We start from the raw sequence: 17,582 nt of genomic DNA, 5'->3' as shown, positions 1-17,582 counted from the left end.
TATTATGTTCACACAGACACTATAGCGCACGCTCAACATGAGCACCATGATTTGCTCGAGAAACATCCCGGGAATCAGCAGGTCCCTGTTTATTGAATAGACAGCTTCAACGACTCATCTTTTCGAATGAATCGACGTTTCGTTCATTGGGTAGAGTAAACCGCAATAATGTAAGAATTTGGGGGTCACAAAATCATGGCGCCATCGCCACACATAAAAGAGATGCATAAAAAATGACGTGTTTTGCGCCGTTTCACAAAATTTATGGACCTTTCATTTTTGTGGAGGAAACTGTGACACGAATGTCATATAAGGACATGTTCCAATGATTTCGTTTTTATGCACGATGGCGTCCTGTCTACTTTCTCTTAGTGCGGCATTACCTTAGCAGCACCATACTGCAACATTGGGTTGTAAGAGGTGCACAAGATCTTGTTCATTGCTTTTGGCTTCTCAGGTCACCAGACCTCACATCATGCGATATTTTTTTCCCATGTTGGGGTTCAAAAAGACACTTTGTCCCACCTATGGCAGCTACTCTTCAAGAATTGAATAATCGAATTGTTGAAGCTGTCGATTAAATAAATAGAGACCCATTGACTCATGTGCGGAATGAAATGGATTATTGTCTCGATGTTTCTCGAGCAATGCATGATGCTCATGTTGAGTGTATGCTATAGTGTCTGTGCGAACATAAAAATTTGAAGCTTCTTCTACCATACACAATGTGTTTCTTTTATAATTTCTGTATAATAAAGAGCTGAAATCTGTTCTTTCTTTTTGAATCACCTGTGTCTTGAAGGTTTGACAAACTAGTGCTGTCAATAAATATTGAACGTGTGCAGGACCTTTTAGTGGTACGATGTAAGCTCACTGTACTGATTCCTGTAGTCAGAAAGCAAGTTCAGTTCCATAGTTCTAACATTGAAGGCATTGTCATTTACGTAATTTGTGGTATCTAGTTAATTTAATTTTAAGTTACGTAGATCCTTATTTGTGTTCTGTAACACGTTAGTGCACATTGCTCCAGAAATTATGTTGTGTAGTTTTTTTAAACTTTTGTGATAAACTTCCTCTAACTTTGCTGTGTATTGTGGAACACAAAGATGCTACCGCTGCAGTAGTTTATATAGTGGTCTGTAGCGACTCGACAATACAAGTGAACCTCCACTCACGACGTGGGTAACTCACCGGGCCCAGGCGCTTGCTAAGAGCTAGTATGGCATGCTGGAACTTGGCGGCGTCCATGGCGGCAGCGGCCGCCTCCAGCGCCTCAGCTTGCAGCTGGGGCCGGACGGCGGGGGCGGGGACTGCAACGGGAAGGCGCGCTGGGCGTTGCGGGGGCCGCTGCGTGGGGGCGGACGACGGCGGCGGCGGTGGAGGCGGACGCGCCTCCTGCTGCGCCGCGGCAGGCGCTGGCGAGCCTTGCGCCATGGACGCACACTTGGCGCAAGCTGCGCGCATCTCCTGGCGCACCTCGCGCACTACGTCGGCCCCGAAGCAGCTCTCGTACACCTGCAAGCACTACAGTAGTGACTGCACTGGAAACTGTATAGGGAGGTGGCAGCCTTGAAAGCGCGTGTGGAGCTCTGCGTCGAATTGAGGAACTTGTAGGGAAGAAAGCGCAAGTGAAAAATAGAGTAGCCGGGTTCAAAGAATGCAAATGTGTAACCTCGAGCAGCGTGTTTCTGTATAAAGCGCGCTATCCGTAAATAAAGTTGTTTACTGTTCCATTGTTATTTTACAATTGTGAGCCCATATATATTCCTTCATTATTGTTTCATCAAACTCAATGGTAGGTGGCGTTGTCATACATCCAAGTGAGCAGTAGTAATATAAAATAAATAACGAATTTTGTGAGAAAAAATTCGCGAAACGTGCAAGAAAATGCCCCAGATTCCGAGCTAGCAACACAACCCCATAATGAGGTAGTTGCCTACGAGATAATTTGAAACTGAAAAAGCGTTTGGCTGGGACCTGATGCAATTACGCCGTTCAATGCTTCGAGTGGGTCATTACTGTGGGGTAACACTTGTACGCGGCAACAGTGTGACATAATGAAAGTTTATTTTGTTGTTGTTTAATTCAACAACGATTTAGCTCAAATAAGTTCATTTTATTGTTGTTTAGTTAAACTGTGATTTTACTCGTACATGTTTACCTTGGTAACATAAAAACAGCTATTTTTCACTTGTGTACAAAGCACGTCAAGCGCCCGTTCCTGTTACGAAAATTAGAGCCCGCTCTAGGGTTAAGAAGATGTATGTATGTATGTGTATGTGTGTATGTGTGTGGTTAGGTCTTATGGGACCAAACTACTGAGATCATCGGTCCCTAAGATTACACACTACTTAATCTAACTTAAACTAACTTACGGTATAGACGACGACGACACACACACACACACACACACACACACACACACACACACAAACACACACACACACGCGCCCGAGGGAGGACTCGAACTTTCGACCGGGGGAGCCGCGCGGACCGTGACAAGACGCCCTAGACCGCGCGGCTAACGTAGATATCGTGGGGGAAATAAAGACAAATATTTGATGACACTACTTCTGGTCAAAATTTTTCGATCACTCGTGATAAAAACAATACAGGGTGTCTCTCTAAAGAGTCGCCAGGCGCATATTCTGCAATTACGTTTTTGCATTGCGTAGCTTGAGTCAACCCGAACAAATGATGCCCGTCACGTCTTTTATGCGACGCCCATTGTCAACGGAAAGCGTCGGTTTGTTTACCGTGAAAGATATGATTTTTAAAGCGAAATTTTTACGCGTCCATTCGAACGAGCGGTCCCATTAGACTAAGGCGATATATGTTTCGTCTAACTGTATCAACAGGGACGTAAAACTCGATGAATAACCAGTACTCCAGCAGCGACAGCAGTGCGCTGACTTTTACCGCATCCAGCGCTGCTGAGTCGCTGCGGGACCCTGTTTTACTGTCTGTGTTAATTCATATCGATAAAACATACATCGCACTGGTCTAATTTGGGAGCGCTCAAACGAATGGTCACGTAAAATTCCGTTTTAAAATTAACTTTCTTTGTAACGGGAAACAAACTGTCACTTTCGTCGACACTGGGCGTCGCATGAAAGACGTTATGAGCATTATTTGTTTGGGCTGACTCTCTGCACAAACTATTGTCATTCTGGAGCTAAGGTTTTGTACTGTCTTTGCAGGCATTGCAGTCCAACATACCTGTAAATTATTCCGTAGATCTTCAACATTAGATAACCTTAATTTTCTGACTTCCCTGTCGAGTTCATTCTATAAGAGCTCGATGGGATTTAAGTCAGTTGACTGACTTTCTCAAATCATATTCTTCGGCACCCCATATTTCTCTTTTCTGTTGACACACACTGTGCACAATTTAAAAGCATATTTGGGATCATTGTCCTGCTACGGTACAAACCCACGACCAAGAAGTTTTTTGCCAGATGGAACTACATTGTTGATCAGCATCCTGTGACATCCTTCCTACTATAATGTTCCATTAATTCTTACTGTATCACAAACTTCATCACCCAAAAAACCTCCCAACACCATGATCGACCGTCCACCATGCTTCACCGTCGGCTTCCAAATTTTTCAGACTTAGATTTGGTCAGTGAATAACACCTTGGACCATTGCCACATGCTCCAGTTGTTACGTTGCTGCGCCCATTGCAAAACCGTATTTTGGTTTGCTTAATAAACGTTTTGTGGCCACTGTACACCCCTTTAAACCTTGTTCATTAAGATAGCGTTACACTGTTGAGACAGATTGGAGCTGCTCCCTTACTACTTACTTTCTCTCGAATTTCAGGTGCAGTGCGAGTCCTCTGACGTTTACTCTGCACACAAATGAACTTACAGGGTGTTTCAAAAATGACCGGTATATTTGAAACGGCAATAAAAACTAAACGAGCAGCGATAGAAATATACCGTTTGTTGCAATATGCTTGGGACAACAGTACATTTTCAGGCAGAAAAACATTCGAAATTACAGTAGTTAACAATTTTCAACAACAGATGGCGCTGCGGTCTGGGAAACTCTATAGTACGATATTTTCCACATATCCACCATGCGTAGCAATAATATGGCGTAGTCTCTGAATGAAATTACCCGAAACCTTTGACAACGTGTGTGGCGGGATGGCCTCACATGCAGATGAGATGTACTGCTTCAGCTGTTCAATTGTTTATGGATTCTGGCGGTACACCTGGTCTTTCAAGTGTCCCCACAGAAAGAAGTCACAGGGGTTCATGTCTGGCGAATAGGGAGGCCAATCCACGCCGCCTCCTGTATGTTTCGGATAGCCCAAAGCAATCACACGATCATCGAAATATTCATTCAGGAAATTAAAGACGTCGGCCGTGCGATGTGGCCGGGCACCATCTTGCATAAACCACGAGGTGTTCGCAGTGTCGTCTAAGGCAGTTTGTACCGCCACAAATTCACGAAGAATGTCCAGATAGCGTGATGCAGTAATCGTTTCGGATCTGAAAAATGGGCTAATGATTCCTTTGGAAGAAATGGCGGCCCAGACCAGTACTTTTTGAGGATGGAGGGACGATGGGACTGCAACATGGGGCTTTTCGGTTCCCCGTATGCGCCAGTTCTGTTTATTGACGAAGCCGTCCGGGTAAAAATAAGCTTCGTCAGTAAACCAAATGCTCCCCACATGCATATCGCCGTCATCAATCCTGTGCACTATATCGTTAGCGAATGTCTCTCGTGCAGCAATGGTAGCGGCGCGGAGGGGTTTCCGCGTTTGAATTTTGTATGGATAGAGGTGTAAACTCTGGCGCATGAGACGATACGTGGACGGTGGCGTCATTTGGACGGCAGCTGCAACACGGCGAACGGAAACCCGAGGCCGCTGTTGGATCACCTGCTGCACTAGCTGCGCGTTGCCCTCTGTGGTTGCCGTACGCGGTCGCCCTACCTTTCCAGCACGTTCATCCGTCACGTTCCCAGTCCGTTGAAATTTTTCAAACAGATCCTTTATTGTATCGCTTTCCGTCCTTTGGTTACATTAAACCTCCGTTGAAAACTTCGTCTTGTTGCAACAACACTGTGTTTTAGGCGGTGGAATTCCAACACCAGAAAAATCCTCTGTTCTAAGGAATAAACCATGTTGTCTACAGCACACTTGCACGTTGTGAACAGCACACGCTTACAGCAGAAAGACGACGTACAGAATGGCGCACCCACAGACTGCGTTGTCTTCTATATCTTTCACATCACTTGCAGCGCCATCTGTTGTTGAAAATTGTAACTACTGTAATTTCGAAAGTTTGTCCGCCTGAAAATGTACTGTTGTCCCAAGCATATTGCAACAAACGGTGTATTTCTATCGCTGCTCGTTTAGTTTTTATTGCCGTTTCGAATATACCGGTCATTTTTGAAACACCCTGTATCTTCCCTGTATGTTGTGACTCGGGGTCGGTCTTCCAGATGGCGAAACACTTGCATTGGCTCCAGTTTACTTGTACCGCTGCAATGTATACAGCACTGTAGATAGCGTTACGTCAACTTTTCTTCCTATTGTCTTACTAGAGTAACCTTTCCGATGCAAAGCTACAGTTATAACGCGTTTTTCAATTCCGGTTTCCTGCTTCCGTCCCATCAGGAGGTAATATAGTATGAATCTGATCAGGTATACAAACACACTGCTAGATGCACACAATGTACTGTAGCGTAATGCGAAGTGATAGCGACACAAGGAGCTGATGGAATGAGGCCCGTTCGAATGGAACCGTCTTAGCTGAAGACACGTCGGTGTTGTGGATACTCATCAGAGCCCTTCTATGCGAGCAAGCAGTCAAATACACAACGGAGGCGCTTAGTCTTTGCATGTTGATACTTGTTTTATTATCAGAATTGGGATATCATAGAACATCAAAACGAAATCCCAGTTTTAAAGACAAATACATAGTTGTGATAGGTGATCTAAATCTTCTGACCTGTAGTGTAAAAGTAATATAAATGACTCTCGGTGCGCTTGTCGCGTAAATTCTTGTCTGACAGTCAGTTGAGGGGAGAACAATGGCGGATGTTTTTGAAATCTCGTATCTTCGTTGGGAATTAACGCGACGTCTGCACCGAGAACAGTTTGTACAACAAGCCTGCCAGGAAAGACTCGGCGGTTACATAAAAGTAAAATTAAAAGGAACAGCTTCATTCTTATTTTTTGGCGCTCTTTCTGTTGCGTGTGCGTTATTTCTCATTGTTCGGCAAAACCGTCTGAGCTAGCCGCGCGACAGTACTTACAGATGCGTCACTGTCTTCCGTTGCCGTGTTTCCATCTTAAGACCTGAACAGATTTTGCTAGCTCTGTCATATCTGGGTTTTCCGACGTTCAGTTGAATTATACGATTGTACCTTGGAAGGCAGCTGTTCTGGTTTCCAGTTTGGTTAGGGCGATAACAGTTCCTCCTTCATGATTTATAAGAGATGGATGACGTCTTACCCAGTGTAAAAGACTCCAAGACAAAAAAAAAAAGACATACCACGAAGTAATTATCGGAATGGGACGGGAATTGGTAGATGTGACGATAAGATCTGTTGGACGTCCTACTGAGGAATATCGTGCCAAATTCTGTCCAGTGTTAGATCTTCAAAATCGTGACCTGGTTGAAGGGCACTGCCAATAATGCTCCAAACGTTCTCAGTTGGGGAGACATCCGATGATCTTGCAGGGTAAGGAAGGATCTGGCAAGCACGAAGACTAGCAGTAGAAACTCTCGCCTTGTGCAGGCAGGCGTTTCCTTGCTTAAGTGTAAGCCCAGGATGGCTTGACATGAAGGGCAACAAAAGCGAGGCGTGGAATGTCGTCGACCTACCACAGTGCTGTAAGGGTGCTCTAGATGACAACTAAATGAGTCCTGCTATGAATAGAAATGGCACCGCAGACCATCGCTCCTGGTTGTCAGGCCGTATGGCGGGCGACAGTCAAATTGATATCTCCCCGCTGTCCGGGGCGTCTCAAGACACGTCTTCGCTGGTCATCGGGGCTTGGTTTGAAGTGGGACTCGTCAGTGAGGTGGTTCTACTCCAGTCAATGAGAGATTAACGTGTTTGGAGACGTCCCGGACAGTAGTGGGATACCAACCTGACTGTCGGGCGTCACACGACAACCAGGAGTAATCGTCTAGGGCGCCATTTATTTTCATAGCAGGACCCCTTTGTCATTCACAATAACCCTACAGCACAGAGCTATGTCGGCGACATCCTACGCCCTTTTTTGTTGCCTGTCATGGCAAGCCATCGTGGGCTTAAATTTCAACGAGATAATGCACGTCCACACAGGACGAGAGTTTCTACTGCTTGTATTCGTGCTTGCCACACCCTACCTCGGCTAGCAATGTCGTCTCTACTGTTGAGAACATTTGGAGCATTATGGACAGGGTCCTTCAGGCATCTTGGCATTTTTACGATCTAACGCACTAGGTGGACAGGATATCCAACAAGTGTATCTATCAGTGCCAAGCTGCTTGCATAAGGACCAAAAATGGACCAATGTGTTATTGGCTTGCTCTATTTGTTAAGCTCTTTTTGAATAAATCATCAAATTTTATGGAAATAGTAATCATTTGCTTGTCTGAACATGCACATCACATCTACCGATTTGCATCCAAATCGGATAATTCCTTCGTGGAGCGACGGTTTTTTACATATCTTACACCGCATTTCCTATTCTCCTTCGCCGCACAAAAAGTTCTCCGTCTAGATTACGCGATACCTAACAATCCAAGCATGTTTTTAACATTGTTGAGTGTTTTTGTGGGATTGAAGATCGATTATGGAAGAGGAAATACGGCAACTAGAATCGCATTTCGAAAATAATTTTTATGACCTGTCCAGATAGCCGCGCGCGTCAGCACTCCGCTTTCGGGCTTCGGGGAGACATGGCGGTTTAGCAACGAGGACCGGTGTGCTGGCCAGCATGAATGTGATTTTTGGGCTGTTTCCCACACCCAGATTTATTTACACGATTCTCAAACATTTCGAAAACTTTCTCACACTTTCACGTGGATAACACTAGACGCAAACAGATGAGGTACACAGTTTTGGTCCTGGGGGAGATGCTGGTGACAGAAAGGACATCCGGTCATCCTCTACCACTAACATTGCCAAATCCAGAATAACATGTCGAACCAGTTGTAGGTATGGGATAAAGGCCAGGAAAAAGGAGAAGAAAGATGTTGGACTGTTTACATTAGCAGTCAGTAGGCGTATTAGAAAATTAGTTAACGAAAACCGATTTTGGGAGCCACAACTAAACCAAGTAGCTGTACCCAAGGGTTTACACTTCACTCGGTTGAACTTTATCACGTCTGACTAATCTGAAAGGCTGGGACAGTTAGTTCGTAGGCTTGTGTTAAGATATTAATGGGTTGGTTGTTGAGAAGGAGAGGACTCCTGGTGTTCTCGAGTTAGAAACATTATTTACATTGCCTGAAAAAAAAAAAATGAACACCATTTCAAATCCTTTTCAGTGCCATCAATTATTAATGTTACTAACTCACAAACATAAACATGTTACACTCTGCAGTAAGTAGTGGGACGTGACTCCCGCACTCTTCCATTGTAAGTACTGTGTCTGGTTCCCTACACTGTACACGGTAACAGCTTGTCAGAAGAGTTATGCATCGTTATTACTTCCTTATACACACAAGGTGTGGCAACATTCTTGTGTTACTTTGACATTTTAGTGAAGGTGGAAGTTTCTCTCCTGTCTTATAATAAGACAGCCATAATTTTATTTGCCATAAGTAGCTGGACTGCAACACACAACTCCTGCCATGATTTAATGATAAAAATAGTTACTCTTCGATAGCAGCACGTGACATGTATCCTAGGCGCTTCTACCATAGAAGACATACGAAATGCTTACGAAATACGATGCGAACAAGATGCTGCAGGGGTGAAAAAGTTGACCTTGCGTTCGGGAGGAATGGTTTTCAGATTGCCCTTTGACCATTCAAATTTGGGTCTAAATAGCTTGAGACGAATGCCTGGATTCCTCAACGCTTTCAAATCCGTCTCTAACGATGTTATCATTGATGGGACGTTAAACCCGAATTTTCGTTCCATGAAAGTGTTCCCGTAAAAAAGTCAGTATTGTCACTGAAAATCTATGGCAAAACCCAACGGTAATACTGGATAGAGGAAACAAAGTAAGTCCCATGGGTTTGGCATTCAGATATTGTTCTCCCCGCACAAATGATTGATAGAATCTCCATAAGAACATTGTTGTTCATGAAACTCTCGTATGATATACATGATACCACATAACATGAACAACAATGATATTTCACAGAGGAAAGAAGTTACTGGAAACAATTTTTCGCTAGTGGTAGTGCGTGCAGAGCGAAGTAAAGTGTAGCGTAGTTAATAACTATAAATTTTTATCTATCGGAATATGGAAGTAATTTTAGCGGCATTCGACAGCTCTTGAAAAGAATCAAGGAAAAAAACACATGTCTGTGTCCGCTTTGAAGTGTTCCGCAAAAAATAACGTGTTGATCCGCGTAATGTGAGCTTCAATCCTATTTGCGCAGCGCATATCAACCATTATTTCCACGTATACATCAGCTAAAGAGTTAAAAATGCGCTGGGCCACGTAGTTTGGCATCACATAACGTACTTTCACATATTGCAAAACGTATAGAATTCAGCTCGTGGAAAAACCCAAACAGGGATTCAATTTCGGAGACGACATACGTGATGGAAGATGATGACTTTCTAAGTTACGTAACTGCAAAAATTCGTTCTTATCGCGAAGCCGGAAAGTTGGTAAAACCAGTTGGTGAGATTTTGTCTGTTGTTTGGCTTTTGCATTTACAGAGGTATCTTGTTATTGTTAGAGCGCAAACAAGTTTCGGCATCTCTGCCTCATAACCAGTTGATCATTATGCAGTGATTTCTGGTTTTTCAAGCAACGGAACATGTGGTAAAGGCGTACATTGGCACTGATTACGTTCCTAACACGCAGTACAAGGACAATATGCCTTACCATTGGCGATGGTAGAAGGCTCCACTGTATTCAAATGGAACTGCGTCCTGGTAGATTATCGCAGCAGATATTTGTTTGCAAAAACCAAGAAACAGAGCTGCATTATTCCTAGGAAGACGCTTGGAAAATTTAGTTTTTCTATCATTCGTATTTGAATTTTTCGTTTGTAAATTTTTGTCAAGCGCTCGTTCGAGGACATTAATAACATGCACTCTCTAGAATTTTTCAAGGGTTTGGACACACTTTATTGATGTAATGTACACTGTTTGAAAAGCATTATTAGTTGCAGGAAATGTGTATGTATCTTGTGTGTCTTTAAATTTTCTGTGTTAGTCATTGGTAACTGCGAACAGCTGATGGGATTTCGAAAAATTAAATGGGCGGCAGAGCTGTATCCAGCGCCTCGCTTTGCATGCGCCACTTACCTTCATCATGGCGTACTTCCTGATGAACCTGTCCTCGCCGCCGCCGAAGGCGTCGACCGCGGCTACTGCCGCCAACCACGTGACCGCCGCCGCTGCCACCAGCTGCATCTCGGCTGTGTAGCGCTCTTGTCAGAGGGATCCCTGCACACAGTATTACAGTTCTTAACTTGGGTCGGTTTTCTCGTAGCATTTGTAAAGGTAACATGGTTTATAGTGGTTCCTAAACTGTGTCATTCACAGCATGGCAAACCACCGCTTCAGCGGTCACTAACGCAAGCTACTGCAGTGTCGCTCAGTTCACAGTTAGACGCTCAGAATAAAATTTCACCGCTAGTATGTGGCCGATAGTGGCGGGTATCATTCTGTGCACCAGTTTCCTGGGTTAAACCCCAAAGTTCTTCGTAGCGTCTCAGAGTGAGAGCATGGTGACTCCTTTGTCGGATGGGGACGTTAAGCTTGGCGGAAGTCCATTTGAAGCTGTTGGAGAGAAGTAGATTAGCACAGGATTTAACCCTCTCACTTCTCTCTCATCGTCATAAAAAAAGAAAAAAACAAATCCAGCATTAAATTCTGCACGCACTTATTGGTCATTGCAGTTAAAATTCAAAAACTGTACGAACGGGAGTTGCTATTGTGTACGAAGACAGAAAAAACTTTTCCGACTTTACACCTGATCCTTCCTCTTAAGGTGTCCCACCTAACGGTGCAATGCAACTTTCCTTAACCGCGTTATAGATACGTTGTCACTAGCGGTTACGTTTAGGCCTCTTTTTATTTGGGCTTACAGTCCCGTGGAAAGCGCGGTTGTCACAGACAGGAGTTCTGATTTCTGACAATAGTATAGTTTATGAAGGGTAATTTGTGGTAGTAAGAGGTAGGGCAGGAGTGAAGGGTAGTTTGTCATCAAATGGATCTGTGCACTATGGGACTTGACATCCGAGGTCATCAGTCCCCTAGAACTAAGAACTACTTAAACCTAACTAACCTAAGGACATCACACACATCCATGCCCGAGGCAGGATTCGAACCTACGACCGTAGCGGTCGCGTGGTTCCAGACTGAAGCGCCTAGAACCGCTCGGCCACATCGGCCGGCTGTTTGTCATCCTAGTCACAGTGTTTGCATTCACGCTGGTATTTATGATGAACGCCAGGGTGGTGGCTTCATTAATATGTCCAGTCCTGTTTAACATAGTTGTCTAGCTGCCCTAACACTTCATCTCAAATAATTTGCTGTCCATGATGTACTAAACCACTAAAAAAATCTGGAAAGCATAATAAGAATAACTGGGCCAAAATTTAAACATCTGTCTCCGAATGGCTGGTACAGTCTTATTATTATTATTATTATTATTATTATTGCTGCATCACATCGACTCACCGTATGAGATACAGGGATGAAATCGGACGTTCTGACCTGCAAAGCTGACCTGCTTCCACACGTGACCACCATGCTTGTTTCAACCGCAATGAAACAGTTCTACTGCGAAATATAAACCTTTTGCTAGTGGAAAATGACATAATACGTTCAGCATGAAAGGAACTGTTTTTCAGAAAACAAACTTCATAGAAGAAGTTGACGTTTTTCTCTGCTAGGTATAAGGTACAGCAGAATACGCATTGCCAGCACCTGTGATTGCTATACACTGTGTCTTCTACAGGAATATGAGCGCACGACTTAAATTGTTTCTCGTGATTGTGTTAAGAATTATTTCTCTTGATTATGTTACCATATTATACTGTACTTGGCTTCTGTGTAAGTCTACTGATTTGTCGGCTTTTGCCATTTTTTCCTATTCGTGTCATCAGATCGAATTAACTATTTGTGTGAGAACGTATCAAATCTGAAATTTCAGAATTTTTTTTACGTTCTATGTTTCTGGTGTGTTATAATGCCTTACGTCAATAAAATCCAATTATTGCTAAGACTTTACACACATCAACGAAACGTGCCAATTTGGTCACACTGTGAGTAATTCTGTGTATGTTCGCGAACACAGTGGAAGCACACTTGGAGGGGAGGGCCAACCAATTTTGCCTGAAGAACAAGGTGATCTCGATGTTACATATATAACCAACTGCTCGATCGTACTAATTTAGGAATCTCAAGATACAGAACACCAATCGTTCGTAGGCCTACTAGCGAATCCCCGATGATAGCACTGCCCTGAAACCTTATTTACCTAGAACTTATGAAAAGATTTACGTTCACGAATTTGCACGTGGAGGCTGTTCTACACTAGACCTCAAACCTGTCTGCAGCGTTTCGTTTAGTAGTCATGATTGTTGTCGATCGCCCACGATATGGAGACTCTATGGTAGAGCTCTCCATTGTATTTTTTGTTATTATCGTTTCCTTACATTCGTGGTAATCCATTCACGTCAAGCAAGGTGCTTCAAATGCTACATTCAAGATTATAACAATGATGCAGGTGAGGAGGATATATGGGTACTGGCTCATTTTGCTCACCGGGCTTGCATTGATGGCGCAGATCTTTCCATTAGCTCGAACTAGACACACTCGCTTTCGAAGCCACCGCATCGTCAGAGAAAGGCAATTGTCTCTATTCCATGTTTCCCGGAAGAGTGCTGTCTTCCTGCATTTTGCTCTCCAAACACCCAGAATAAGTGTGACATTAACTATTTAATTGCTTCAGAACAATCGTCGTTGAACCACATTTTTGAATCAAAATAGCGAAAAAATTCTTATAGGAACTACAAGAGACTGCAACAGTATTGTAATAAATCAAATTTTGAAACTGGGGAAGGAATCTCGAGTGTCGTAATCTCGTTTTGCTTCTGTGATAAGTACAATGAAGGAAATAACTGTTGCGTAATTCATAAATTCTCTACAGGGAATTACGTCATATCTCGCGGATTAATATAAGTGGAACCTCCACTTTCGTTAACGAATCGAAATATGTGATATTGCGTCTCAGAGGCTATCTTCTGTTGTACAATAAATTAAGGTTTTTGTCCTCTTCCATTTACGGGTGGACCGCGGGAATAGTAATTGTTTGTATGCCACTGTACAATATGTTATTATTCATGTTTTATTTTCACAGATTCGGTTTGCAGAGGTTGGAGAATGTTTGCAGGTGCCGCCCTGAAAATCTGTGAGGTATTAGAATTTTTGAATGTCTACCAGTTGAAATCAGTATTTCTGTTACTCTCCCACGAAGAAAACAAACCTGAAACCACTCGGGCAACCAAACGAATCATTTAAGCATTTTATTTAGTTGATTATTGTGGGATGAAAACCTGAAGCAGACAGTAAAGTCTTCTAGAAGTATGAAGTTGATCGAGGTTACTTACTTACCCTAATATCTGAACTGTGAGTGAAGAAAGCGGTTCTTTTCACTCGATACACACACATTCTCGTTGAGCAAGTTTGCTACGTCAGTCACACAGTTACTTTAAAGGCACGAAAGTACTGTTGTAGCACCGTTACTATTTATGGCGCGTTTGTATGGGACAGCAGTGAGCTGTGTGGGAGGAGTGCCTCCTAACATAGTAATACATAATTTCTTAGAACCCATGCGGTTCGTAGAATTGGTGTGTCGTGGGCGAAGCTTTTTCTGGCTAATTGGTGTTCTAGCAGTAAAATAGAAATAACTCCAAATGGTTCACTTCTTACCAAACTTTTGATAAGTTTTATTTGATGCCAAATTGTATACTGGGAAGAGCGTTTGCCTTACACACTCTTTAAGAAAAAAAGACGCGCTACCAAGGAATTATGCTAATGGGACGGAAATTGATAGATCTGACTTACATATACAGACAAACAAATGGTTACAATTTTAGAAAAAACTGGATGATTTATTCAAGAGAAAGAGCTTCACAAATTGAGCAAGTGAATAACGCATTAGTCCACCGCTGGCCCGTATGCAAGCAGTTTTTCGGCTTTGCGTTTATTGCTAGAGCTGTTGGATGTCATCTGGAGGGATATCGTGCCAAATTCCATCCAATTGGCGCGTTAGATCGTCACAATTCTGAGCTGGTTGGACGGCCCTGCTCATAATGCTTCAGACGTTCTCAATTATTGGGGAGAAATCCGGCTACCTTGCCGGCCAAAATAGGGTTTGGCTAGCACGAAGACCAGCAGTAGAAACCCTCGCCGTGTGCGGGCGGGTATTATCTTGCTAAAATGTAAACCTAGAATGGCTTGCCATGAAGGGCAACAAAACGGGGCGTAGAATATCGTCGACGTACCGCTGTGCTGCAAGGGTTCTGCGGATAACAACGAAAGCGGTCCTGCTATGAAAAGGAATGGCACCCCAGACGATCACTCCTGGCTGTCGGGTCGTATGGTGTGGGATCGGTTGGTATCTCACCGCTCTCTGGGGTTTCTCTAGACATGCCTTCGCTGGTCATCGGGTCACAGCTCGAAGCGGGACTAATCATTGAAGACAATCAATGAGATTCCAAGCCGAAAACGTGTCTAGAGACGCCCCGGACGGCGGTGGAGTACCAGGATACCAACTTGACTGTCGCCTGCCATGTGGCCTGATAACCAGGGGTGATGGTCTGAGTGTCCATTTCTTTTCATAGCAGGACCGCTTTCGTTGTCATCCGCGGCACCCTTGCAGCACAGGGGTACGCCAATGAAATTCTACTCTCCGTTTTGTTGTCCTTCATGGCAAGCCATCCTGGGCTCACATTTCAGCAAGATAATACCCGCCCGCACACGGCGAGAGTTACTACTGCTAGTCTTCGCACTTGCAAAACCCTATCTCGGGCAGCAAGATCGTCGGACCTCTTCCCAGTAATTGAGAGTGTTCGGAGCAGTATGGGTTGGCCCCTCTAACCAGCTCGGGATTTTTTACAAGCTAACGCGCCAGTTGACAGAATTGGACACGATATCCGCCAGGAAGACATCCACTATCTGTAACAGCCAATGCCAATCCGAATAACTGCATGCATAACGGCAAGAGATGGACCAGCATGTTATTGTCATGCTCAATTTGTGAAGCTCTATTTTTTGAATAAATCATCCGTTTTTCTGAAATTGCAATCATTTGTTTGTCTGTACATGTGACATGTACCGATTTCTGTCCTATTCGGATAATTCCTTCGTGGCGCGTCTTTTTGTTTTTTGTCTTAGAGCGTATTTCCATTTGCTGTCTCTGATGGCGCCAGCCCTGGCAAAACACCGCACACGTTCCAAGTGTCCCAATGCCTGTCGGTCTGGGCTGTAAAGAAAAGTTATGTACCAGAATAAGCCGGCCGGAGTGGCCGTGCGGTTCTAGGCGCTACAGTCCGGAGCCGAGCGACCGCTACGGTCTCAGGTTCGAATCCTGCCTCGGGCATGGATGTGTGTGATGTCCTTAGGTTAGTTAGGTTTAATTAGTTCTAAGTTCTAGGCGACTGATGACCTCAGGAGTTAAGTCCCATAGTGCTCAGAGCCATTTGAACCATTTGCACCAGAATATATGACGCAGCGAGTGCTAATATTATTCTAAGCGCCCACTACCATGAAAAAGTAATTCATTTTATAATTAATACTTAAAAGTAACTCGCGTCTGATGCCCCTCAAATAAATTAAGCCTAAGAAAAACACCCAGTATAGTCTTTAACCTACAAAAATATACCAATTGGTGTAGGAGGAAGCCTTTAGTCTTCTTGTAGGTAGGGGACTAAATAATTTCATCGTCGCACACACGATACGTTCTGTTAGTCGTGGTCGTACCGCAGCTACCCAGTTACGACATTCGTTGAGGCCATACAAAGATTTGGAATGTATATTTGTGTTATCCGCGTGAAGCGTGCAGTATGTGTTAGTAAGCATTATTCTGAACGCCTAATGGACGTGGCCAGCTCTTATGATATCATTCTACTTTTCCTTCATACATGAAATAATCTGAAAAAATCAAGCTCGAAACTTATCTGCATCTCGTACAGTACGCGAACGTATATCATAGATTTAAATTTTATTGATTTTCTGAAGCGATTGAAAGGGATTGGTTCGTAGTTCTCCAACCCTGATTAAAATTAAAAGGTAAAGTTTAAAGGAACTCCGCTTCTTAAAAATGGGTGAACACAATGTAGTGGTACTATTCTTCGATATCTCATCTGCTTGTGTTCAATCCACAAACAAATAGTTTCTTCCACATCTATTCACCATTAACTGCACAAGGAAATGGTAGCCGCCAAATTAACTGGAGTCATGAGCTGAAAACTCCAGACTCCCCGTTTTGTGAGCAAGAAGCTTCAAATTTCGTGCGCGAGAGCTTTACACGGGGTGCATTACTAGGAAGAAAGCATCCGTTAAGGATCCGAATGAGAATCAGTGCATAATACTCGCTCTCTAACCATATTTGACCCACTTGCCTGGAAGCTGTTGGTTCCCGCTTGATGTAGCGTTTTCCGTGCGAGCATTGGGCTTTCGATCTCCGTCCCAGTTGTTTTGTTACGGACTAACGAACCCGGACGAGCGCTATGCTAATGGTAAGGTGGCAGTGTCTCAAGAATCTGCCCGCGAGCCTGCGGCCTCCGTTTCTGGCCCGCTACCAGCCGCGCCGTTGGAATGACTTGACGCACAGTCGTCCCAGGCACAGGCATGCAGGTGCGAGTGCGCCAGTGCGCCTGGAATCACCAAATAGGCCGCGAAAACCCTGCGTCATCGCTGTACTGCTCGTTCTCCCACGCCACTATTCAATGATCGCTGGTATTCTTTTCAGACGCTCATTGATACAGAGGTGGGGCAGCGGGGACGATCAGTGACGGTAAGCATTAGCTATTTCCACATTGTCTCATTGTTCATAAACCCAAATGGAACGAAGCTTACCAACTCTTATTACTGATTTGCAAGGTACGTTCAAATGTTCATTATATCATGTTACCTACTGGCTTTCCAGTGTGGCGTGACGACACCAGAGGCATGGACTGTGTTTCCAAACCATAGCATACTGGCTAATATGAAAGAATCAACACTTGTATGACCGATTCTTGAGTACTGCTCGTCAGTCAGGAACCCTTACCAATTTAGATTTGTAGAAGAGAGTGAGAAGACTCAACGAAGAGTTGCAGGTTTCTTCACGGGCGTTACGGGAACATTCAGAAAATTCCTTCGGTACAAGATGAGAGAGGGGCGCTGTGTATCACGAAGAGGTTTACTGTTACAGTTCCGAGAG

General features: G+C 43.9%; 1 protein-coding gene across 1 annotated transcript in view; it reads right to left on the bottom strand.

The window, feature by feature from the left end:
* Positions 1 to 17,582, bottom strand: part of LOC124595246 — a 38,576-nt gene that overhangs the window by 12,398 nt on the left and 8,596 nt on the right. The window contains exons 2-3 of the mRNA XM_047133907.1: positions 10,451 to 10,591; positions 1,192 to 1,515 (exon numbers count right to left, since the gene is read on the bottom strand). Coding sequence (XP_046989863.1) covers positions 1,192 to 1,515; positions 10,451 to 10,558 — 432 coding nt within the window. The 5' untranslated portion in view covers positions 10,559 to 10,591. The remainder of the gene's footprint in view (positions 1 to 1,191; positions 1,516 to 10,450; positions 10,592 to 17,582) is intronic.

Source organism: Schistocerca americana, chromosome 2 (genome assembly GCF_021461395.2).
Source record: "Schistocerca americana isolate TAMUIC-IGC-003095 chromosome 2, iqSchAmer2.1, whole genome shotgun sequence".
Taxonomy (NCBI): Eukaryota; Metazoa; Arthropoda; class Insecta; order Orthoptera; family Acrididae; genus Schistocerca; species Schistocerca americana.
Note: the sequence above shows the minus strand (reverse complement) of the source record. Positions and strands in the feature narration are given on the sequence as shown.